Genomic DNA, 26,932 nt, shown 5'->3' on the forward strand with positions numbered 1-26,932 from the left:
CTGCCTATGTGACACTTTTTAATCAATCAATTCATTTTTTAAAAATTATAAAAAATATTATTTGTTATTTTTTAAAACATTAGAAAGACCCTCTCTCATATTAAAACATTATTTCTTTATCATGTTTCTACAAAGCCATCAAGTTCTTCGAAGTCATCGTCGACGTTCTCCGAAGCCACCATTGTCTATCTCAAAAATTGCCAGCATTGTCATCAGAGGTTTTTCTTCGTCACCATCGCATGTCTTCGATGGCATAGCTGGTAAGTGACTCCCTCTCTCGTGCAAACATTTGTATTGAAGTTCGTCTCAGTCACACATGCACATTGATACGTTTCTCTATCACATGGGAGTTGTGATTCTTGCACATTTGTGTCTATCACTGGTTGAGGTTCATCTCTCTCAGGTTAGGTATGTCTATCTCTCATATGTGCATTTCTTCTCTAATTTGATATAGGGCTTGTTGTATGGATTTGAGTTTTGATTTTATATGAGAACCTTAACCACTGTGATTTGTTCCTTCTGATTCTTATAGGGTTTGTCCTTTCAAATGGTATTAGGCCGCATATCAGATAAACCTATTAACCAATTAGTCAAAAAAGTTAACCATTTTTACCACCAGTGTTAAGCAACTAATAATAATATTGTATTGAAAGGAAATTCAAAAATTTTGCCATATGTTTGAGTGTGATTTCTAGTCAATGTCTTTGCCATGCTTGAATTAGGTTCATTCATTCATGATGAAATTATAGAATCCAAAAATAGTTTAGGTTCATTCATTCATTATGAAATTGTAGATTTTACTTCGTGTGTGTGTTATTTCTGTTTTGGTATGATGAACAAGTGCCTAAATATAATTGAACTACTTTTAAAGTCATAAATACACCCTTGATTGTTAATTTGAAGGTTATGGGCATAATGTTTAATGTTTCACAATATTTGAATGTTGTTAATTGTATTAATCCCAATGGTTAACTTCAGTATATAGGCCTAATTCATTGAAATTATATATAATGGTTACTTCTCTTATTGTGAATGGCTACTAATGTCATGATATTATTTTGCAGAATAATATTGTCACTAGGTTAACTATGTTAACCAGGATAGTTAAGATTGTTTTGCACACGATTAACAATTTGTACACGATATGTGATTACTATAATGCATAATTTTATTTTATCCTCATTGTCTTAATCATGTCACATGATGCACCTTGTATCGTTAATCTAAAGGTTATAGGTGTAATGCTTAAAGTTTTACAATATTTGAAAGTTGTTAATTGTATTAATCCTAGTGGTTAACTAGACTATCTATGGCTAATACATTTAAAGTGTGTATCATGGTTAGATCTCTTGTTGGTGACTTGTTGAGGGCGAGCCCTGATGCAGCGGTAAAGTTGTGCCTTGGTGACTTGTTGGTCATGGGTTCGAATCCGGAAACAGCCTCTTTGCATATGCAAGGGTAAGGCTGCGTACAACATCCCTCCCCCATACCTTCGCATAACGAAGAGCCTCTGGGCAATGGGGTACGAAATTCTTCTATCATGGTTAGATCTCTTATTGAGAATGGTTATTGATGTCATGATATTAATTTGTAGACTAGAATTGTCACTAGGTTAATTATGTTAATCAGGATGGTTAAGATTATTTTGTACATAGTTAACAAATTATATATGATTTGTGATTACTATGACACATAATTTTATCTTCATTGTCTTTATCATGTCACATGATGCACCTTGTATCGTTAATATGAAGGTTGTATGCATAATGCTCAATGTTTCACAATATTTGAAAGTTGCTAATTGTATTAATCCCTATGGTTAACAAGACTATCTATGGCTAACACATTCAAAGTGTGTATCATGGTTATCTCTCTTATTGAGAATGATTACTAATGTTATGATATTAATTTGTAAACTAGTACTGTTACTGGGTTAACTATATTAACTAGGATGGTTAACATTGTTTTGTACATGATTAACAATTTGTATACGAATTGTGACTACTATAGCGCATAATTTTATCTCCATTGTTTTAATCATGTTCCATAATGAATATCATCATGTTTTGTGTTCAATGATTATTGATTTGTTTTCACTAAACTTATATCAACATGTGTAGTGTCACTAATAGGCAACTAGTATGCATCATGGAAAGGATTACCTTTGAGGTTGAACTTGAGCATTCTACCAATGTTAGTGGAAAGGAATAAGGATTGCGCCAACAAGATCAGATCTTAATTGATATGGGAGACACATTGTCCAAATAGTTTGATCAAATTTATCTTGTTGTTGGCATGTCTTTTCAAACAACAGAAGTCATTAAGTCATCGTACAAGAAATATGGTATTAGTAAAGGGTTTGGTATAAAGACACATAACTCAAAGAAAGAATCCAATGAAAAAATAAGATACATTATTTAGTCATGTGCACGCGAAGGAAACTTTGTTCCATCAAAATTTTCCGAGTCAAGTCAAAACCAACTCAAAAGATTCAATGTCCTTAGTCATGTGGTATACTATATCTGTTATTGATGAGCATTCTCATGTCCTTAGTCCTACTAAATCTCAATTGTTTCGGGGTAATAAAAACATTAAGATGCACGCACAAAGAAAATTTCAGATTAATGATGAAGTCGATGTAAGGTTGAACAAAAATTTTCGCTTTCTTGCCTGTAATGCAATTGATTATGACAATCTATCATTTGTGGAGAGAGATGTAAGAAACTTTGTGACTAGACAAAGATGTTCATTAGGAAAAGAAGGTGATAAAAAAGCAACGTTGACATACTTTGCATGTAAGAAGGCATGTAGTAATGATTTCTTTTATGACATTGACATGGATGATGACTTTTGTGTAAAAAATGTTTTTTGGACTGATGCACGAAGTATGGCTGCATGTGAGTATTTTGGGGACATTGTTTCATTTGACACAACTTACCTTACTAATAAACATGACATGCCTTTTGCCCTTTTTGTTGGGATTAATCACCATGGACGGTTCATTCTACTAGGATGTGGTTTGTTATTTGCCAAAGACAGATTTTTTCATATGGTTGTTCCAGTGATGATTGTTGTGACTAATCAGTGCAGGGCGATGAAAAATGTCATAGAAGTAGTCTTTTGCACATCATAGGTGGTAGCAAATCATGAAGAAGATTTCTAAAAAGTTAAAAGGGTGTTTAGAGTATAAAAATAGTAAACATATATTGACAAATGTAGTTTATGACTCCTTAACTCCAGATAAATTTGAGTCAAGTTGAACTTCATTTGTTAACAAATATGAAGTGAGTGAAAATAAGTGGTTTGACTCCCTCTCTCAAAACATGACAATCCGTTTATCCAATTGAGTATAGCAAAAGGATCTCGAACAAAAAACACTATACTCCAAAATATATAGTTATAATAATATAATATAATTTTATAACAAAGGAGAAATAAACAAATGATATTTTGTGTGTTGAACATGTTGTTGTTTCTATCTCATGCTATTGCTCATGGAAGAGATCGAGATAAATATAGGAAAAAACCTCAACGTGCAATAGCCACATTAAGATAAGATATGAAACCGGAATTGACCAAGTCTCCAACGTGCTGCAACAACTTCCAATGGATAAAAATAAAACTAAACTATCCAACTTACAAAAGCTGGCAACGTTAAAACATAACCATAAAATCTTTATAAAAACACTTAAGATATATTGACTCAATAAAAGGTAATCTTCCTAAAAGATAGGAATGAAAAGATAAAGAAAACATATTGGGCAGATTTTATCTCTTAAGATAAAACGGATTAAAAGACTTTTATTTTTTATTTTCATTTTAAATTATAATGAAAATATTTTCCAACCATTCCCCATTAATTTAAAATATAAAATAATATAATAAAAACATTTTTAATGGATTACCAACCCCAAAATCAACTGTTGTTGGGTTTATTAAAAGGTATTTAAAATTATATATGAGCTTTTTTTAGTAAATTAAATGTATATCTCATTTTTATAATTGTCACATTTTATAGGATACCTCACTATAGGAATAAGAATCGGAATCATTCCACAAAAATAATAATTTTGGTATATTTTAATCGACAAACAACTTTGTTGTTATCCGTTCATTCTTGTGATCACCAATCACAAGAAAATAAGTTTCTGTTGTTTGTTCTTTTGTAAGTGATGGATCCGAGAGATTTATTAAATTTATCACATATTGAACCACACATACTCAGTCAGCCTTTGCAATTGAAACCATGAATATGGTTTTCCATTCTACAGATATGGCAATAATATAAAAATCTAAATATTTTGCAAATGCTCAGTGACAAAATCAACCTTGTGATCAATTTGTTCTTGTAAAGAAAACATGCGTCCATATTTCAAATTCTTTCTAGAATGATAAAGATGTTCAATATTTTAGAAGTGTAACTTAACACATTACTACATAAAACAACAATACATTATAAAATTAGAGATTGATAACAATATAACTAATCAATATAGATACGGAGAACAAAATTTTCAAATTGGAAGGACATTCAGAGCATTATGTTGCTCAACATAGGCAAAGAATCTATTCTGACCATATCCAACACTGGGAGAGTTTAACAGAAACATACACCTAAGTAATATGAAAATAACTTAATTTAATGTGCAAGTGCATTGCAAGGATACTAGCACACATGTTCAAAACTTAAAGTAGCATAATTGTATGTCATACAACACTCAGACTTAACTTCAATCAATTTCAAATCAACTTACAGTAGCATCGCATAAGGAAAACCACATATAAGATAACGAAACACAAGGGAAGAGGAATTCATTATGACAAAGGTATGAAAGTTTAATTCTAACTTGCACAAAAACTACGAACATAAATATTCATGCCCTCACTATTAAAAACCTTTGATCAAATCGAGCAATAGTCACACATTTTTTTAAAAATTATAATATTTTGAAGTGTTCAAAGAATATATATTGATAGAATTTTGTAACACCATATTGATGATAGAAACCGAGTGATAAAAAAGAACTTTGATATTGCATATATACTACAAGAAAAAATGCTAACAGTAATATATCAAATAATAATACCTCAATATGACAGATGCAAACAAAAAAATTATAAGTCTAAAGAAATTACAAGTCTCAAGTAAATTTTTCAACGCGCATATATATATATATATATATATATATATATATATATATATATATATATATATATATATATATATATATATATATCTTTTAACCAAAGTAATAATATACACGTTATAGTAAAATATAAGATTTTCTCTCGATTGTTAAATAACTAAATTAGGAAGTCATAAACAATAAGTATAATAGTGGAATGAGCTCATATAGAATTATAACACGTAGTTTATAATAATAAATTAATACAAAGCATAAAATTTAATAATTATAAAGTTTAAAAAAACTTGAGTTAAAACACACAACCATTATCCTTAGAAAGAAAGTATCTTCATTACACTGATAAGATGAATTAATGCATGCATGCACTCTATCCTAATATAGGACAATCCATTGATCCACTCGAATGCAGTGAAAAGATCTCAAACCAAAAAAATATCATGTTCCAAAACATATATTTATAATAATATAATATAATTTTATAAAAAAAGATAGAAAAATGATATTTTTCTATAAGTGTGTTCTATTGCTCATGGAAGAGAGAGAAATATACAGGCAAAAAACCTCAAAGTGCAGCAATCACGTTAAGATATGGAACCGAAATTGACCAAGTCTCCAACTTGCTACAACAACTTACAAAGGATAAAAATAAAACTAAACTCTCCAACTTGCAAAAGCCAACAACATTAAAACTATCTATAAAAACCGTTAAAATATATTGACATAGTAAAAGAATATCTTCCCAAAAGATAGGAATGAAAAGATAAGAAAAAGATAGTAGACAGATTTTATCTCTAAAGACAAAATAGATTAAAAGACATTTTATTTTAGTCAGTTTAAATTATAATGAAAATATTTTTCAATATATATAGAGAGAGAGAAAATATTTTAATATTTCATACCGATAAAATTATTATTAATATAATATATTATTGTTAATAACATCTCTAAAATTTTGATTTTTAGCCCATCCGATCAACAGCATGTAAACAATGTAGTCAAGTTTTCCTTATTAGCCTTTTTTTTATATAAGATTTTGTTATTGTTGTATTATTATTAATATACATAGGTTAAGCTCATCTAAACAATGCTCTGACTTAAATAAGCCATGTATTAGGTACGTGTTGGGTATAAAGATAAAATGATTTTACCAGTGATACTATAGTTGTTCCTGTAATCTTATTAAAAAGCCCTCGAAGTCATTGCATTGAAACATTGACCGTGTTCCTAGTTAAAGTAATCATTTTTGTTAAGATGATTTTTAAGGTTACACCTTATCATAAGCATGCACATGAAATATTTGTTGCACTTCACATTGCAATGAACTGTAGGATGATGTTAGCTGTTGAATAATGAAATTTCAAACAAGAATGTAGCTCAAAATAAGTTAATTTAAGGCTAAAATACTCAAAGTTTATTCAGTCCATTTTTTTTTTCACTCTCAAAATTAAAAGTTAAAATGTGTGACTTTTTAAATCTAAATTACGTGATATTTTTTTAATATAAATTTTAAAATATAACTTTTGATATAAAAAAGCTCCACAAATTACATAAAAAAACAAAAACAGAATACGATTGATCTCAAGGGTTTAAACCGTCACAAATTATAAAAAAAATGCATAAGTTAATAATTGCAAACCAACAATTTTTTCATCGTAATGTTATGCAGGGTTCCAAATCCAAACCATCATTTGTGAGGAAAAAATTGCAGCATCAACGAATATTCATAAATTGAATGAATGAGACAAAATAATCATAAGAAAGTAAAGTGAATTAAAAATTAATTGTCTAAGCTTCAGATCAACACCGCATTTGTGGTCAGTGACACTGATATTGATTAACTACGGGTTACATTTGGATCTGGAAAGTTTCTCGAGGAAATGAGAAAGGATTTTCAAGGGAGATGGAAGAAGAGAAAAAAAGAGAGTATGAAAACCTCGACAATGGCGATGAGAAGAAGTCCCTAAGCTGACCCGGCGGCGTCGTGGTGAAGGGCGGAGGAGTGCGCAGTAGAAGGAAAATGAAAGCGGCAGAGAGAGAAAGGTACGTTGGATTCTGAGGGATGATATCTTCACACGTGTTGCACAATCCAGCCATCTAGGTTTGATTAAAACAAGTCTAACACCAACTCAAAAATTACACATTTTAATATTACGAGTAGGAAAATAAATAAATAAATATATATATATATATATATATATATATATATATATATATTTTGTAAGAATAAAAAATAAATTTAAATATTTTATGAGAATGAAAAATATATTTTTATTTTAATTTAATATTCATTGACGGACAATGAACAGAATTTCAGTATCAGTCCTATATTGAATGTAGGTTAAATTAATTTAGGTCAGAAAAAAAATGTTAAATTAACTTGCATGTACTTAATTATTTGACAATTTATAAATAAGTCTCCAATTTTATTTAATGGATCCCCAATTTGTTTGTTTCTTAATTAGGTCAATGGTGGGACATAAGTAAGAAAACAAATACAAATTTAGAAATCCAAGTTAAAAAATAGTCCAAGGATCTATTTAAAGATTGTCAGACCAGTATTTTTACCTCTCAAAGTAGTATTCTCATGCACTTTAGTATTACGTTTACATCTATCATTATTTCAATTAGCTTGCTCCATTAAAGCCATTTTTTCTTTTACTTTCAACACAATCAAACAAGAAAGAGTTAAAATATATAAGTCGATGAAATCAGCATAAGACTGCTTACAATAAATCCATAATATGTAAATTGCTCAGTGGAAATCTAGTAATATCTAGTACAAAGGAAAAAATGTCTTCAGTGAGACTTCCTAAAAAATAATTGAAATTTTGTATGATGTGCTGCCTAAATTAGCAATGCTACACTACTCCTTTCTTTATCTTCTATTATTTCTTTCCTATCCAGTGAACTTAGACCAGTAGCTATGCTGTTATACAAAGGGATAATTACAGCAATTTTTATGTGATTTTTACAAATAACAATGACAATGATAAATTATACCCCGAATATGGTAGATGTAGTAATATCACAAGCTAATGGCTCTTGATGAAAGCTCCAAATCCCCCTCTTGTAAATCTGATTCACCTACGTCTACATTCACCTGCAAAAGATTAAGCAAAATTAGCCAAAACTCAATACAATATCCTCATAGCTCATAATGCTGCAAATGGATAAAAACATATCCTGTATGAAGCATGCTATTATATTAGCAGGGGCTACAACTAGGTACCTTAAAAAGTAGATAGTTTCTATATAATAATAATTAACCCTCAAACATAAATCTAATGCATTAGTCAGCACAGGTTCAAATGTAAGATCATACCGCTGAATCCTTCATCTTAGCGAGGTACTGCTTTAAAGCACCATCTCCATGAAGAATTTTCCCTCCACATCCAGGGGCAGTTAGTGATCCTACTGACTCTTCATCGATTACAACTGCATCAACTCGGTCACTTCCTGTCTTAATATCAGGAATCTGGTGCAAATAAGCATGGTATGTGTTAGTAAAAAAAATAGGAGAGTGATAGTTTGTGATACTTGAAGATAGATATAGATAATTAGATATTTTAAGAATAAACAAACTGTTCAATACCTCAAACATGGCTTCGGTTAAAATGCTTTCCAGTAGGGCTCTTAAACCCCTGGCACCAGTATTTTTGGCCATCGCTTTTTTTGCTATCAGCCTTAGAGCATTCTCTGTGAAGTGTAACTTAACCTGAAGTGTAAGGGTAAAGTTTGAGATAAATAGACTTCACTTTGTCCACCCTACTAGCTACTCACTTGCAGTCTTAACTGAAAGAAAGACTAAACAAATGAATACACGCGCATGCATGCACACACAGGACAATTTGAATGATTTGTGCAAAAGGCATGAACAAGTTGACCAGTTTGACCTGGCAAAGACCAACAACAAATGGCCCAGAAATCATGCAATTGATTAGGCTTCCATGTCATGTTCCAATGTAGAAAGGCAAAAATGGCTGAGACAGGCTACAGTCAACACCAAATGATGAAAAAAAAAAAGAGATTAAGGAATACTTTGAAGTCTTGAAAAAATAGGAAGAGGGAGACAGTAACTGATTAAAAAGATACATTTGGTGAGTCATTATTAGAATAGTCTGCCATGAACAATCATTAAATCAGTCACACTTTAACCAATTTGAAGTTGGCATCTTGGTTTGCCTAAATTTTGTTTGGTTTGCGATGGTGGCCACGTGAGTTCAGGTTTTCACACCTCATACATTCATACATACAGAGTGAGGCACTCTATCACACACACTGATGCTTACATTGTTCATGCTAAATAATTTCTTGTACTGCTTGCCAAGAGCATTTTTTGGTTCAGTGAGGACCTGCAAAAACCAACAACAGTTATATGACTATATATCTGTTCAGGATCTAAATTAAGTAAAAACTATAACTATTCTTCGAACAGCCAAAATTAAGTATTCCACATGACAGCAAGTCTAAAATCTAAACCAACATATATAGCATGCTACAAACAGCACAAGGGAAAATTTTCAGATGATATTACTGATGCCAATTACACTTGAGTTGTTAAAAGTAATTGATGTTAAACAAATTATGGGTCCACTAAGCAAAAAAAAAAAAAAACTCAAACTCTACATATGAAGTAACATATACTAAATAGAAAAGTGATTCCTCTCTTTTATACTCTTTTCTACTTTCCAAAAATGTTCCAATTTTCATTCTTTACTATAACTGAAAAGAGAAGATTGAAGTGTCAACAAAAACAGGGATACACCCTACTTTTAATGACCTTCCAATCTTCGTTACAATTACACAATAAAACCAGTTTGCATACATTTTTAAGAAATATATATATAAATTATGTGTGTGTGTGTTAACTTTTCTTATTACACTTTATACCCACATCATAGGTTTCTATTCTAGTCATAAAAAATCAATAAAATTTCCAATTTATTTTTCCTGATATATGACCCATGACTTGCAAGACCAAATGACTATATTTTCTTTTTCTTTATCAATTTGATTATTATCTTTATAAAAATATTGAAGTAAATTATTAAAAATATATAAATAATAAATATATAACAAAATCTTGATATGGTGAGAGAACAACAAAGATTTAAAGCTTTTAGGAGTCTAAACTTATGGATTCCAGTCTTTATAAGTATAAAGCATTAGAAATGACAGTACAAAAATCAATCATCATCAGAAGCAGTAGGCAAGCAGAATCAGTCCTTGGAACACTAAATTGTTTAGAGCATGAAAAAATTATGATATGATTGAAGACAAAAATAAACGAGGTAGGAATACCATCGTAAGTTGGTCTTCAGTTAAAGCTGACAAGCTGACTAAAATGGGGAATCGTCCAATAAACTCTGGTATGAGGCCATATGCAATAAGATCAGCGCTTTCCACCTGAAAAGTATTGAGCACAACTCTTTAGACTAATTATGATAGTTGTCAGCAACAATTCATTATCTCACTAGTGTATCTTTATGTGGTGCTGGAAGATTTGAGAAAGCACACACCACCATGGTAGCTTAAATGCATTATTTACAATCTTCAATTGCTTACAGTATCCATCTATCTATCTATCTGGCCTTACAATTATAAAAAAGGAGATTAATATTTCAGATAATAAGAGCCAACACTCACTGACTCAAGTAAAGATGATGTTACTGCAGAATCTGTTATTCCAACAGCTCTCATATTTGCACGAACTGGGGCTCCAAAACCAATAGAAGAATCTTGTCGTCTGGTTTATTTGATAAATAGTACAAGTTAGTGAATACTCCGACAGAAACCAAGACATATGTAAACCAACTGTGATTTATGAGCAAATATTTTTGCAAGCCGAAGGCCAACATTTTACCTCTCCGAAATGGTTTTTTCAAGATCAATAAATGCTCCACCACATATAAAAAGAATATTTTTTGTGTCCATCTGCATAAGAAAAATAAATAAATGGAAGATTATTGAAAAAATTACAAGTGTTGCTAGAGTTATATTTAAACTGTAGTAGCCACTAGGTGACTGAAGCTGGCCTACATTGACAGATATTGAAAAATACTTGGTAGGAGGATACAAAAGTTCTTAAAAAATTCTCCATTTGGCATTTTCTCCTTTGTAATTTCCTCCAGCTATCTATGTTGGTTTTAGTGCAAAGGTGTGCACCATTCTCATTTTTTCATTCTTTTTTAATGAGAAAAAAATATACATTAATCATAATGATAGAAACGTGTTTCTAAATTCTAAACAAGTATTTCAGGGTTCATGACAATAGAAAACAAAAACATGATGAGAAAAAATGTCTGACTGGTACACATATGAACAAAATGAAAAGGAATGGCGAGATGTTATTCTTCCAAAACAACATACCTGAATGTTATCCCCCCGTGGATTCTTCCTAGCTCCTTTCTCAGGAACATTTACTATCTAGACAATAAGAAATCATTCCAAGTTTAGGATACTGTATGAATGACGATAACCAATTTAACCCCTATCTCTTCAAAATATTCAACACAAATAATCAATGCATAAGTAAAAGTATGAAAACATTCCACAACACAGAAAGGTGATGATGCAAAAAAAATTATAGGATCTGGAATCTGGATTATGAGAGAACTTATATCTTATATTGCAAATAAGAAGTATAAATAAATCTAATGTTAAAGTGAATCTTTAAAACAGTGGCTAAAGAAGGCTTCAGAAAATACATTCCAGAATTTAGAATCATGGAACCAAATAAAATTCACCATAAGCTCAGGGAGCTAATTTGGTCTAAACTCAAATAATTCAAATTTCAGAATTCTTTTTCCTTTCATTTATTAATATCTTTTACTTTAACCATGGAGTTCTCACGCAAAAAGGATACTATGATAATTTGATGTTTGTTTAATACTGCAGAAGAAGCTTTGATGGTGATTTAAATAAAATGGGCATTTTCCACTTGAGCTTCAAAAAGGGACTACTTGGTGAAAAATACACATTTTCCTTGGAAATTGGTCTAGAAATACCAGGTCTTTTGTTTTGCCTCAACAACAGTCCAAAACACAATCTTTGGCATACAATTAATTAGAAGCAGCACAAAGGAGCTATATTACTGTTAATTTGTTTTACTTAGGAAGAAGAAATTGTGAGCACATAATTTATGGTAAGAGAAAAGAATATTGCACTCCAAGGAATCATGTCTGCTCTTACTAAACCCTATGACCATCACATTTCGTCAATTCAAATCATGCCTCATGTTTCAGGTTTCAACTATTCAGTCCTCAATGCCTGAGAATTATACCGCATATCAGCTTCATCGGACTGAATAAATAGAAGTTTGTCTTTGAAACCTCAAAATCAGATCCCAACATGCAAAAGAATATATTATACTTTCTTAATCTAATTGAAATTACCACTAATGCATCAATGTTATTTGCTATCAGTCAATCACCATTTAAATACCCTTTGCACATATAATTACAATTGCTTGTCAAATTACAGATTACAGTTGCAGTATAAATGAGATACAATAAACTAGTTAGCAACAACTGCATTCTAGATCCTTTACTTACAGTTCCTTCCAGCATTTTCAATAATGCCTGCTGAACACCCTCACCAGAAACATCCCGACTGATATTTAAGCTCTCGGCCTGTTATTATGTAACAATAACATTAAAATCTATAGTCGATAAGAAAGCATGTACTTATCCAATTAGATTGGAAAAGAAACCTTCTTAGTTATTTTGTCAACTTCATCAATGTAAATTATTCCTTGTTGAGCTGCTGCAACATTGAAATCTGCTGCCTGTATAGCAAAAATAACCAGTATAGCAATGAGATGGAAGGAAGGTGCAACTACAAACAAGATAAAAAGAACAATCTTTGCACAGAACAGTAGGTGAGGAGATTCAAACGCTGGCTTGCCTCACTGACATGCATCAATGCGTGTCAGGAACCCTTTCTATTTGTTTAAATAATTTTTTAACTGTTTTTTTATAATTGTATTCTGTGATTACATGAAATTTTAGTAGTTTTAGTAAATGTTATGACTCCATAAAAGCAGCACATGTTGCAAACCTTTATTTATTAGTTTAAATATTAACAAATATATTCTTAATTTTTTTTTTAAATGACTAACTCTAGGACTGTACACAGACTAGACAACACATCTTCGTGAGAGCAATTTGTAAAATAAAAAATGAACAAGTTAAACTAATTCACTTTAATATCTCGTTGTTTTCATTGTGGCTCAAATTGAAGGACAGAATGCTACTCTACCACAGCACCCACAAGGGAATAAATCCACCATAACAAGCACCTCACTAGATAACAACCTATATCATGTCTGAGGATATAACCATTTAGAAATTTTCTAACTAGGCAACACAAGTAAATAGTTAGTGGTTATTGTGTGGGTCAAAAAGATATAGACAAAATAATGAGGGGTTAATCTAATTTTTTCTTGTCTACAGCTAATATAAATTGTTAAGGAATTTGGGCGGACCTTTATCATTTTCAATTAAGTTTCTAAAGCAAGGAAGCTTCCCTGAATGTAACAAACTCTCTATTGTGAGAAATTCCATTCATTATCAACTGTATAATATAAGTGAGCATAACAAAACAAAAAACCTAAGAAAAGAATTGCTAGGATACTGAAAATTGATAAATAAGGTCATTCCTAGAAGAGAAAGGATTGATAGTTTAATCAAACATCAGAATGGTGCAGAACAGTACACATACCACAAGTAGTTTATACAGTATTGATTCGACATCTTCTCCAACATAACCAGCCTGCAAAGTAGAATCCTCTTTTAGGTCAATAACAACAAAATTTTGTCTAAGGACAAGTGAGCCAACTATGAAACCAAACCAGAAACATTTACTACTTACTAGTTACTACTACTGTATACCCAAATTTTCAGTTGAAAGTAAAAGTTGATTGCATCCAGCAAACATACCATATACATTCTTATCTCTAAAATAAGAAAAAAATTCAAATCTTTGGCAATGGAAAAATGGACAAATCTGCATCATTTAACTTTTTTATGCTGTACTCTTTGTTTTCCAAATTCTAACATTACCTCATCAATGAATTCATACTTGCCTGTGTTAAGGTTGTTGCATCAGCAATGACAAACGGCACATTCACAAATCGAGCTAGTGTTTTAGCAAGTAATGTCTTCCCTATTCGATAAAATTTAGATTAGAATAACAGGCACGCTGTAATTTCAGATACTGAAATGAAAAGAGCAAGCAATGTGGATGCAACTAATTCTTTTATAAGAAAAAAGGAAATAAATTAGTTTTAATGAATGTCATACCTGACCCTGTTGGACCCATCAAGAGAACATTACTCTTTTCTAGTTCCACATTATCGTCATCATCTAATACTTCTGAAGCTCCTGAATCTGCGGCTGACCTAGTATTGAAATCCACCAATTCAATCATAGCAAATAGATAATGTGAAAGAACAAACTATGATTTTGACACTTGGGTAAATACCCCATATATTTACCGTGACATATGGTTTAGTTTATATATTAAGAGATCTATATAAAAAGGGGAAAATAAGGAATCAAAAGAATCCGTTGTAATTCCACTGGGGTAGTAAAAGAACTAACCCTTTCTGTAAAGTGGCATGGTATATTCTTTTATAGTGGTTATAAACAGCTACAGAGAGCACCTTCAACAGGAAAATAAACCATTAATGAGGTACAGTCAAAACAATGCATTTGCAGTGACTTGTAATATCAGCAAGTCTAATTGTTTTGGATATACAAAGAGTGGGAGAAAACCAGAGGAATCAAATCAAATTCAAAACTAAAACAATTAATCTAGAAAAGACACATACATTTTCACTAATTTTCTTTTATTCCTCATTTTGCATCCTAAACAAACCACAGACTGACACCTACATTGCACATCAGCAAGCCGAACAAAGCACAACAAACAAAATTCAGAAAAACAGGATACCTTCTTGGCTCTCTGTTGGCCAATAACAAACTTGTCGAGACCCTTACAGATTTCCTTGGGCGAGGGAAAATCCTTCCCCAAATTAGACCCTCCCCAGGCAGTCTTCTCGCCCTTGCCCCCACCTGCACCACCCGATCCGCCATTCCGTGGCCCCGTAGCCCGGATAACATTAATCCCAGGTGCAAAAGGTGGGCCTGGAGGAGTATGCACAGCCAATCCATTCCCATTCCCATTCCCATTACTACCATCATCTGGTGGCAGCGGCCACGACTCAGGTGGCTCGCCATTACTACCATCACCTCCACCAGCACCACCATTGTAAGCCATCAAAGTCTCCCACAATGACACTTCAAGCCATTTACTTGCATTACTATTACTCTTGCCCCCAAATTCCTCCCCCTTATTAGTACTACTACTACTACCCTCTTTGCCACCACCCTTCCCATGTGTGATCCTCCTAGGAGAAGGCCCCTTACCGCTTACATTATTAACACCATTATTGTTAGTACTAGTGACCCTACCAATCTCCACAAAGGTACCTTGCAAAGGTGTAGTGTCATAAGGGCGAAAGTAATAAGCAGTTTTGCAACTTGGGCAAAGGTTCACCGATTGGTAACCCTTTTCTCTTTCTCCACCACCCAATTCAGATTCAATTTGTGGGGTGGGAAAGTGGCGATTGGAGAAAACAAGGTTCATGTCTTTGGTGCAACGTGGGCAATTCGCCTCGGCCCGGATCTTCCGGGACGAGGTATCGTCCGACCCGCCGCGGTCCCACTTGTACCGCTCCTGAACCCCCACCGGAGCCTCCCGCCACCGGTGGCCGGCGATCATGTTCAGGTGGGTCGAAATTGGGCAAAAATTGAACCCGGTTCGATGGTGCCCACGTGGCAGGGACCCCGAAAGCAACGCCATTTCCTTCGCATTCTTCCATCTACCGAAGACTCGCGACATGGGTGGAAGATTCTGATCAGGAAAACCAAAGGGATGAAAATTGGGATTAAAAACAGAGAATTAGGGTTGGGTTGATTAGCAAAGTAATGTTGTGAATTTGGATGACCCAGATGGGGAATTAGCGTGGAAAGGTGAAAAAGAGAAGAACTTTGGATCTGTGTGCGCGGATTGGGAAGTGGGTGTGCGTGGAATTTATGCAGGGGAAAAGAAAAGGGGAAGAGAGAGAGAGAGAGAGAAATTGGATTGGAGGGGAGAGGATTGAGCAACAAGATAGAGCTAAGGAGTGTTTATCGGCGAAGGAAAGAAAACTGCTAACACAAACAACATGGCACACGTATGTGTGTGTCTCTCTCTCTCTATCTGTGATTTGAGGAAGTGTAATGTAGTGGGTGATTGTGCGATAAAGTGTGATTTTTTTTTTTCTCTATTTTTTGACACTTTGACCATGTGATGTGTAATCCAAATTGTCAATGTTATTTCTCGTTCTCTCAAGGCCTTCTTCTCTATACTTTCTCTCGTGTTTGTTTGCAGCCATTAGCTACATTTTCTGGTTTGGTTTCTATAAATGGAGTATTGATAGCAGAAAAAACCACCAATGGTGTTTACCATGGCCAACCGTTGCAAAAGAGATTTGTTAGTATTATTTGTCAATTTTCTTCTCCTCGTCGTTCATTTTCAGTGGCCATTTATTGTTGGATGTGCATGTATGTAGATGTAGATGCAATAGATTTAACTATCGGCTGTGGATGACACTCATTAAATGAAAATTCGTCACGCCATTTTAATTCTTTAAAGAAGAAATATTGTTTTTTTCTGTGTATTTAATATAGTAGTACTAGATAGTATTTTTTTTTTTTTACCAAGTAATACGGTTCGAATCCTAATTGTCTTTTAATGAAAATCTTTGAATTATTACTTTTTAGCATTCAATGAGAAATTGTTTCATTTATTTATTTCAATTAGACCCCTAAAATATTATAAGTATTATATAATTTTCTCTCTTATATGAAACGTTATATGATACTCTTCCATTTTTCCCTACCGTAACTCTTCTTGCATATATAATATTATCTAATTGTACCTTGAATATTCAAAACTAAATTACCTCTTTATTTTTTTGTGAGAACCCAACATTACTCTTTAATTCATCAAGTTCTCTCCAATAAAGTTAATAGAGACATGACTAAGAGTAAGCATGCTAAGGAACTAAAAACACAATTTATAAAAAAAAATAGATTAGAGACTAAAAAATTATAAATCCAAAAAAGTTTAAAGATAAAAAATAGTAAATCCGAAAAAAAATAGAATTAACTAAAAAATTGATAGTTAATTCAGTTTAAAAAACAATTTATAGTTAATGTCTTTTATTAAGTGCATTTCGAAAACAATGTATCAATTAATCATTAACCAAGTACCATTAAAATAGTCGAATGAATTCAATTAAGAAAATTAATTATTCAAAATATCAATCAATTAATTTACAATCAATTATAATTAGGATGAAAACTAATATTTAATGGTACATTCATAGCTAACAATTTAATCATTTTAATTCTTTTTTTTGTGTGTAAATACATTTGATTTTAATGAAACATATTTAATGCATATGTAAACAAAATTAAATTATAATGGGTTGATAGAATAACGAATTTTATACTATTATTTAAGTATAAATTTTAAGCATCATAAAATTGTTGACTTTATTGAATCTTTTGTATATAAAATAAAAATTTATAAATATTTTTTTAAAAAATAAATATGTTAATTTAAACTAAATATGAATATCTATTATAAATTTATTTGTCATAATATATTTAATGAAATGATTATATATATCTTATAATATTCTAAAAAAATTATTTAATTAGTTATATGAAATTGATACTTATACTAGTCTTTTGATATTTGTATTGATTGTTTTAATTAAGATTTTCAAAAGTATACATATTTTTATTAGAATAAATATTAATGGTATAATTCAGTTAAATTTTATGTGAATAATTTTATTAGAATTTAAATGAAATTTAAATATATAAAGAAAAAGGAGAAAAAAGTCACATGTGCAATGAGAAAAAAAATTGTTTGATAGAATCAAATTAAAAAATGATAATTATTGTCTTTTGTTAAATAAATTTTGAAACTAAATATAGTCAAATGAATCTAATTAACAAAATTAAATATTCAATATATCAATTTGCAATTAAATATAATTGTCATGAAAACTAATATTTAATGGTGCATTTATACTGAGTACTAATTTTTTATTTTGATTTTATTACACACATTATTGTTTTAAATAATTGAAATGTCTTAAAATTCGTTATCACATGATTACATTTTATAATTTGAAAAAAAAAATTAAGTGTTATATATCATTAATTAACACCGCTGAAGACCCCCTCATATATGGTGTGTCACTTTCTAGTTGTGATTCTTCCTAATTTCTCCTATTTTCTTCAAGTTTCAAAGCTTGACACCTTTCCTTTGTTCAATTGTCCTTTTCTTGGTTTCAATTTTCAAACCATTATATGTTCTTAAGCTTTAAGTTTCAAACTAGACTAATTTTTCCTATGACAAAACCTCTTTGAAATGAAAAAAAAAAAAAAAAAACCCACCAGTGAACACTAAAAGTCCTAAGTGACAAAATTAAGAAAAATAAGGGTAAAGCCAATCCATATAGGACATTGAAGTGCAATGCATTATAGACAAGCATTATTAGTTTCTAAAAAGAGAAAATATTTGATATTTCCTGGAGAGTATAAATTCCAAATCTATGTTCATGTAAATGTCATTCAACATGCACATAATATTTTTAAGGAGTTGAGAATGACTCGATTTTGTTGTGTAAGATTGATACAATTCATTTTCCATAAGAAAGATCACCAATTATTTCGTGAAGGCATAATTGAGTGTGATTAATCGCCACCTTAACATTATTTCGTAGGGGAGTAACAAGTTATTGCAATGCTAAACTATTATCCCATAACACATCTTTGATTCAGAGGTCCATATCATGTATGCGAACATATTTTGTAACACCCTGAAATATTATTAGTTATAAATCGATGTTTAATTGTATTTATCATGTTATTTGACTATAAAGTTGACTTGAATGAGTTGAGGTATGGCTTGAATCAGCCATATGTGAATTTCTTGATGTAGATATTGAGTTATGTTGAGTTTTGTTGAGCTAAGTTGAAATTATGAGATTTCAAATTTTACCCAAACCTATTTCAGAAAAATCGCGATCCCGGATTCGTTAATCGTTGGATCAGCTTCAAATTCTTTCTGGATCCTTCTAAGACATTTATCCATATTCTGACCGTTGGGATTTTGAAAGTAACAACTTTTTATGTCTCTCTAAGCACAAAGGGCGCGCTAAGCGCAATTCCAACCCGAGAGGGAATTGCGCTGAGTGAGAATTGGTCCGCTGAGCAAGACTTAGTGTAGAGGGAGTTGTACTAAGCGTGAATTGTCGTGCTAAGCGCAAAAAGTGGACTCCCACTTAACAAGACGATCTCGTTAAGCGGGATCTACAGATTATAAATACGTTATTTAGCATGAAAAACACGATTTTCACTCTCTCCTCCTCTCCAAAATGTCACCCAAACCCTAACACCTCCTTCTCCACCACCCACGACCACCGGTGGCCGCCACGAGCCACCATTGCTTGCCGCCGAACCTCCACACCAAGAAAAATGTTTTAATCAGAGCGAAATCCTCAGAATCCTCCTCAAGGATTCGGTGAAGAAAATTCCCCCAATCCTCCATTTCAAAGCTTCTATGAGGTAATCTTGACTTCTAAGTCTTTCTCTTAGTTAGTTTGAGTTTCTCTTAGTATCTCTTGTGTGTTGGGAACTATAATAGGGTGTTTTTACACTTCCTTTGAAAAACCCTTGAAAATGAGACATTGTAAAAGTTATCTTTTATAACATTGATACTATTTTCATGACCTTCACTGAACCCCGGTCACATTGGCGTGAATGAAATTTTAAAATGATGTTTCCTTTTAGTAGAATCAGAAACACTCATCAACCCGTTATGTTTTGATGGGGGTATTTGACTCCGAATATTGTTATTAACCTTCTTTATGAAATCTATATTAAATTTCCTTCAATTTGGTATATTGAACCTTGCGTTTGAACTGACGAGCATGAACGAGAAAGACCTCTGAGCGACACAAAAAGGAACTGAAAGAGAGTTCACGATAGTTGAGGGGAGTTTATTATTGTTTACAGCTTTTAATACCATAGTTAGGGTCAAGGAACCTAACTATGGAGATGTATGTTTGTCCCTGTTGCATGTTGGTTTTCAAGAAAATAATGTTTTTGACTAATGGGATGCTATATATCTATTATTGATGAATAACATTATTGTTTCTTTTAGACTTGTGTTGTCTGAAAACCTAAGGAGTGAGAATCTCATGCATGAACTATATATGTATACGCAGAGTGTGACTTACTGATGATATTTTTTATTAATGACATTAATTAATATGAGATGATGTTGTTATTGATGACTATGTTATCATGAGTTGATGTTGTTATTGATGATTATGTTAATATGAGATGATGTTGTTGTTGTTGTTAATGTCATTGAGATGAGATGATGTTGATGTTGAGATGAAATGTTGATGATGTTAAAAATGCACTGTGATGATATGTTGTGTATGTACATGGGGGGTGCAATGACCTTGTTGGATATCCCTGGTGGGGGAAATAAAATGGTTAAAGAGTTTTAAGCATCTCTGGAGGGGGATGGCTTAGAATCTTTAATTATCTACGGTCAGTGCATTGATGGTGTCCATGTTTCATACTTCATATGACATAGAAATAATATAAACTTTGTCATTAAGTACTTGTAGTTTCTCATGAGGAGGAATACTTGTACTTGGGGGCATGTCACTCGGTTTGAAACTCCCTTGAGACTCAGGCTGATCACCGTGGGTAGGGGGGAGGGGAGTTGCCTGTGCACGATAGGGTTACCTCGACACTTACTGCTTAATTTTTCTAAGTGAGAGTGTCGTGTGGACACACTTAGGCTATTTCCTTGGGGATGGTACCACATTGCATTTGAGAGTTGAGGTCAGGTGCATGCATCATACTGAGCATGATTGATTGGAACTATTGACTGATGATGACTATTTGTTGAGTGTGTGTTGGACTAGCGAATGTTTATGTAAGCTTATGATATTTGTTAATGTTTTCTTACTAATTGTAGTTATTTGATTTTTGTATTAATCTCTTTTATAATAAACTCACACCTCGCAATTTTTGTACCGTGTGGTTGGTACCTGTGATGATCGCGAACCTTTGTTCGTGGGAGCAGAGTGATAACAGTAGAGTACGAGAAATGAGATTCATTTATGGAGCCGCCGAGCCGACTTGATGACGTTGAGATTATTTTGAGAAAGAGTTGTATTTTGTTAATCAACTCCTCCATAGCTGGTTCCATAATTCTTTTTGTTGAATTGAAGATGTAAATCACAAATTTAATTATATGTATGAACAAATTTATTTTCCATTATGTGAATGATGTGTACTGAGTTACTATTCCTATATATATATATGTGTGTGTGTGTGTGTGTGTATTCACTCAAGTAATGACGTGTTGTTTGGTGAATGTATATCGAAAAAAAATTACTTTCATTTTTCATAAGCAAATTAACAGAGTTTTCATTTAAAAATTGAAATTTCTCGCGATTTAGTGTAGTGATATCGTAGCGACGAAACGGGTCATTACATATTTCACTATCGTGGCTAAAGACTTGATACTCAACCACAGTGAGTAACAAAAGGAAGAAGCCTCATTGCCAAATCTCAATTAATAACCTTATCATAACAAGTCTTAAACTTTTTGGATAGAATTCCATACAAAATATGATTGTGTTGTTGTAGGATCCAAAAACCACTAGAATGACCCTAAGCTTCCATGATCATGATTAGATTATAACCAAGTCAATTTATAGTAAGTAATAGTCTTCTAAAAAAGAAGTTAAGTTTCCATAAACACTACAAACAATAAGTGTAAACTTAAATATAAGTCCATGTAAATGTCTCTTGTGTAACATTCTTGATTTTTGACTTCTCGACGGCTCTCACACTATGACACTTCACACGGTAACACTTCACTCAACTTCCTTGTTCGTTAGAACCCTATACCGGTCAGAACCCTTCGTAAGTAGTCATTTCTGAGATCTCGACAATCAGCTTTGCTTGCTTCTAGGATCAATGACTATCTTCACAAACCAATGTGAGACTTTCACTCACATGCTTGCTAGGAAACTTCCCAGAAAGTCACCTATCCCATAAATACTCCAAGCCAAGCATGCCTAATTGTGGAGTTCATATGTGATGGGTTACCGAAAAGTAGATACTTCTTGTTGATATAGGTAGTATCAATTAATTCCTTTAAGTCATCCTCAATTGTACAGTCTCATACTTGCATAGTCTCTGAATCTCTTTCATTCTTGTGTGATTTGATCGAGGTGTTACATCTTGGCTCTAGCATTATTTTCCATTCTAATATTCCAAGAGAGGATAGAAATATTATTGAATTCAATCTTGAGGAATAAAGGTATAAATTTATAGGGTTAAAGACACCATTTCAACCTCAATTTCATCTATTAGTTCTGGTTAATTATCCACTCATACATGGCATCAAAGGATAGCAACATGCCCTATAGCATTAAATTTAATGGTTGCATTTACTTAACAAACCTATAACATGCACATCCCAAATGTTCAATAGGCATTACACTAAAGAAGCCTATATGTGGTACTCTTGATTATTTGTTCAATAAAAGACAAAACACTTGCGACCTAAGGGTGGGTTCAGGTGGAATCTTGGTATGCATGATTTTGTTAATGTTTGATTGTGACACAATAGAGGCTCCCAAGTAGACTTTCTTGAAACAAAGATGCTTACCTCTTCTTGGTTGTTGATCACATTTAATTTTGGTGGTTGATCATGCATATTGCAGCATAGCTTTGATTTTCTCCATACCCTTTGCTTTTTTTAGTAAGAATTTGGCTTATGGTTTGGCTTTTTGAGTGCAAGGATCCATCAATGTGTTTTCCTTTGTTATTATCCCCCAATTATGCTCTTTCTAATTAGCTTCTTACAAACCACTAAATTTACTTCTAATTTAAACCTTATTTCACTTTTTAATCATATATTTTTTAGTAGTTTCGGGTTGGTGTTTTTTGCATAAGCAACCAATCTCTATGAAGATTGACTTCCTCTTTATGACAACTATGCCACAATTAATATTGAATTTGTTATTCATTTTGAGGATCATGCAACCTAAGGGATTGCAACCTTATAGGTGCATTTTGAGTTAAGTGGCAAAACATCTACAAATAATGCAAATAATATGAAAATTACTTCGTTTTTTACATTGTACCAATGGCCATTTTGTCAAACTTTACCCACCATTAGTTGTTAAGTGGCAAAACATCTACAAATAATGCAAATAATATGAAAATTCACTTTTAGAGTATTATGATCCACTTTAATTAGTCTTTCTCACAGTAGAAGCCATGACCGACAAAAAACTTTCATCATAATAAACTTAATTTAAATTGGGAAATTCAATCCACACTAACATACGATCAATCTTGATTGTAGGAAAAGCAAAATCAACAACTCCAATTAGAAATTGCAAGATAGTGATCACATACCACCCAAGAATAGTAATTCAAAACTCCCTTTATGCCTTCATTCGTATTGATCTTGACCATATAGAAATCATTATCAAAATCCATAATATGAAACCTCCTATGGATACCACACATGTTTCAACTTCTCCTTCACAAGATTATATCTAATAGATTTTCCTAATAGTTTAATAATAAGTGTATCTTTCAAAGGTTTGCACAATTCTTGAAACACTTAATCATCTAACAAAACATTCGGTAGCAAACTATTACCATCGTCAAGCTTAATAGGGATTAGATTTTGTGCCATCAAATCAATATTTCCCCTCATTGGGAGTCCTTGTTTAATATACCTATCACCTTGTCTAAGAAATAAATCTTATTAGCCAACGAAGGCCTATCTCTTCTAGAATCCAATGATTTTTTCAGTAGAGATTGTCTTTCTATCTTTTACGTGAAGATTACTTATTTTATCTCTTTATAGTTTTTAATTAAATATAATATGTCATACATGTGATTTTTTTTTATAATCAATATAGAAAATCATAAAGCTCGTAGCATGGCCTAGATCATTTCTTACCTTAGCTGCTAAGATAAGCTAGTTGCCTATCATAATAAGTTGTGATTGATGTATACTATTAGTTCTTAATGAAAAATTTAACTCCAAGGAGCATTGATGCTTAAAAAGATGTAAAGTTAGATATAATTTGTGATTTTGATTTGATGGAATCTAGAGCAACTTTTAGATTGAAGCTTTACTTTTTAGTGACATGAAAATAAATATAGCCAACCCTAAATTGATATAAAATGATTTAAAAAAAAATGAGTTCATTGGACAAGTTTATTTAACCCTATTAATGCATATCTAACATTTTACAATATACGCATTTAAAAATTTACAAAGTAACTCAATAAAAAAATCAATAAAAAAAATAGGACAAATACCCTTAATTAAACAATAAAGAGATTAACTTTAAAACCACATAGCTCGCCTAATAATTGATATTTGTACATCTAAACTTTTACAGTATACATACTCAAAAGAAGATCACAAATTAATCTAGAAATATATTTAAAAGAAGTGTGTTTTTTTGTGTTTGAATATATAAGAAGGGTGGTCTAACCAAAGATTAACTCTAAAATTTCACAACTCGCCCAATTAATCCTATACACGTGCATCTAAAATTTCACAACATATGATTACGAACCCAAAGGAAATTTAAAAAATCTAGTAAAAAAACACTATAAAGGAGAAAGACCTTAAGATAACATGAGACTAACCCTACAATTTTATAACTCATAAAATTAATGTGTACTTTTAAAATTTCACCATTTATGCATAAAAAAGTTACAATGTAATCTATGAAGGTGGTCCATTATGTACCATTATTTTCAACCCTCATATGAATCAAGGTGTAAAGTATTATTATGCACTCTCTCATATTATAACTTTCCCCTTATTCTCTATCACCCCCTCCCTTTCCCACAACTTTCATGGTGCCTCTGTCCAACCACTATACATCTTATTACAATGCTAATATTTTTCTTTCCTCTTTTAATTTCTTCTCATCTCCTTCATATTCATCACTTCACTTCAAGATCACTTAAGATTCATTTACAAAACATGCACGAAATTAGGCTCTTAGCCTTAAACCACTCGAAACCGCACCGTTGACGATGACATTAGTGACAACACCGACACCTTCATCTTGATAGCTCACAATGAGATCCCAGTAATTGTCGCTCTTGGCCATCGATGTTTCCAAAACGACACCTCCAGTGACGATGGCAATGACGACAAGTGAGTTATCAGCAACACTGACATGTAAAAAATCAAAATGTTTTCAACAATTTTTTTGTGCATTCATAAAAATAAAACCTTTTTGTTTGGGTGCAAGTTTTTTGCCTCAGTTTTGTTTGATGGATTTGCATTTTTTCAACACAATTCTAAACAATGAAGGGAGAATAATGTCCTTCGACGTCTCTTGCCTCATATTTCTAAAAAAAATATAATTATAATATAAAAATTTATATTTTATCTTATTATATATATTATTCTATCAAATATCAAATTTTATAGGAAAAATGATTGATTTATATTTCAAATTTGAAATTTTATTTCAAAAATTATTTTATATTAATCGAATTAAAATATATCAATAATAGAATAAGATTCATTTTGAATCATATTTAATGAATTTTCATTTGTTTGTTGCCGTAGGAGTAGAGGGAGACACATGTGAATTTGAATCCCTAAATTATGGTTCAAATGTTTGATGCGCTTTGTTTTTGCTTGATGTCATACCATGCTTTTCAAATTCTTGATTTGCATTGATGTGGTGAGATAAAAAGGGGAAGGAAAAATATGATGCGCTGTAATGGGTGGATTTTGAACTTATGAGTTCGTTTTTTTCTTGAATAAGAATAAGAATTAGGTTTTGATTTTCAAAGAGAAAGTGAAGGTGGGAGCGATGGCTTGGAGGTTCCGTGGGAGGTTGCAGAAGAGAAGAAAGTGTTGTTGGCGTTGGTAATCACTATCGACTACATCACACGACCAAGAGCGACGGAGGCACCATGGAGATCACAGTAAAGAGAGAGGATTATAGAGAAGAAAAGGAAGGGAACGTTATAATACAAGAGGGTGTATAATAAAATTGTGTACCTTGATTAATCTAAGGGTTGAAAATATGCATAATGGATCACCTATGAAGGTGATCCACCATAACAACGATCGTAAAAAATATATATAAGAATTGTGTAATAAAGAATATGTTTAAGAGTTAATTTTTAAAAGAAAAAAAATAAAATCAAATAATATATGCTTTGACCATAAGTATTAAATTAAATAAATAAAAAAGTAATAAATATTTTATAATTTAATGTTTTCTAAAATAGAATTGAGTATCTCAATCCTTTAATTTTTTTTAGAGAATCTCAATCCTTTATTTATTACTATAAATATTAGATATTTTTCTTACTTCAAAAATAAAAATAAATAAATAATATTACATGCAATGAACATATAAAAAACTTTTACATAATCATTAATTGATTACAGATTCTCAAATTCAATAAATTTGTTATTTTTTTATGAGTTTAATATTTATACATGAATAGCGTAGAATAATTTTACATTATCATTTAATTATAAATTTTTATTTAAATTATCTTAAAATAATTATTTTAAAAATCAATAAACTTATCCTACACAATGAATTTTGA

General features: G+C 31.7%; 1 protein-coding gene across 1 annotated transcript; it reads right to left on the reverse strand.

The window, feature by feature from the left end:
• Window positions 1-7,870: 7,870 nt before the first annotated feature.
• Window positions 7,871-16,726, reverse strand: LOC100816191 (CLP protease regulatory subunit CLPX1, mitochondrial). Its single transcript, XM_006587321.4, has 15 exons — window positions 15,102-16,726; window positions 14,750-14,811; window positions 14,450-14,547; window positions 14,233-14,312; window positions 13,869-13,919; window positions 12,859-12,933; window positions 12,701-12,778; window positions 11,517-11,573; window positions 11,011-11,081; window positions 10,794-10,893; window positions 10,449-10,553; window positions 9,437-9,499; window positions 8,740-8,862; window positions 8,470-8,622; window positions 7,871-8,247 (listed from the first exon to the last, which is right to left on the reverse strand). The coding sequence occupies exons 1-15, from the start codon at window positions 16,050-16,052 to the stop codon at window positions 8,173-8,175; spliced, it is 2,142 nt and encodes a 713-aa protein (XP_006587384.1). The 5' UTR covers window positions 16,053-16,726; the 3' UTR covers window positions 7,871-8,172.
• Window positions 16,727-26,932: the final 10,206 nt, after the last annotated feature.

The sequence above is a fragment of the Glycine max genome, chromosome 9 (assembly GCF_000004515.6).
Source record: "Glycine max cultivar Williams 82 chromosome 9, Glycine_max_v4.0, whole genome shotgun sequence".
Lineage (NCBI taxonomy): Eukaryota > Viridiplantae > Streptophyta > Magnoliopsida > Fabales > Fabaceae > Glycine > Glycine max.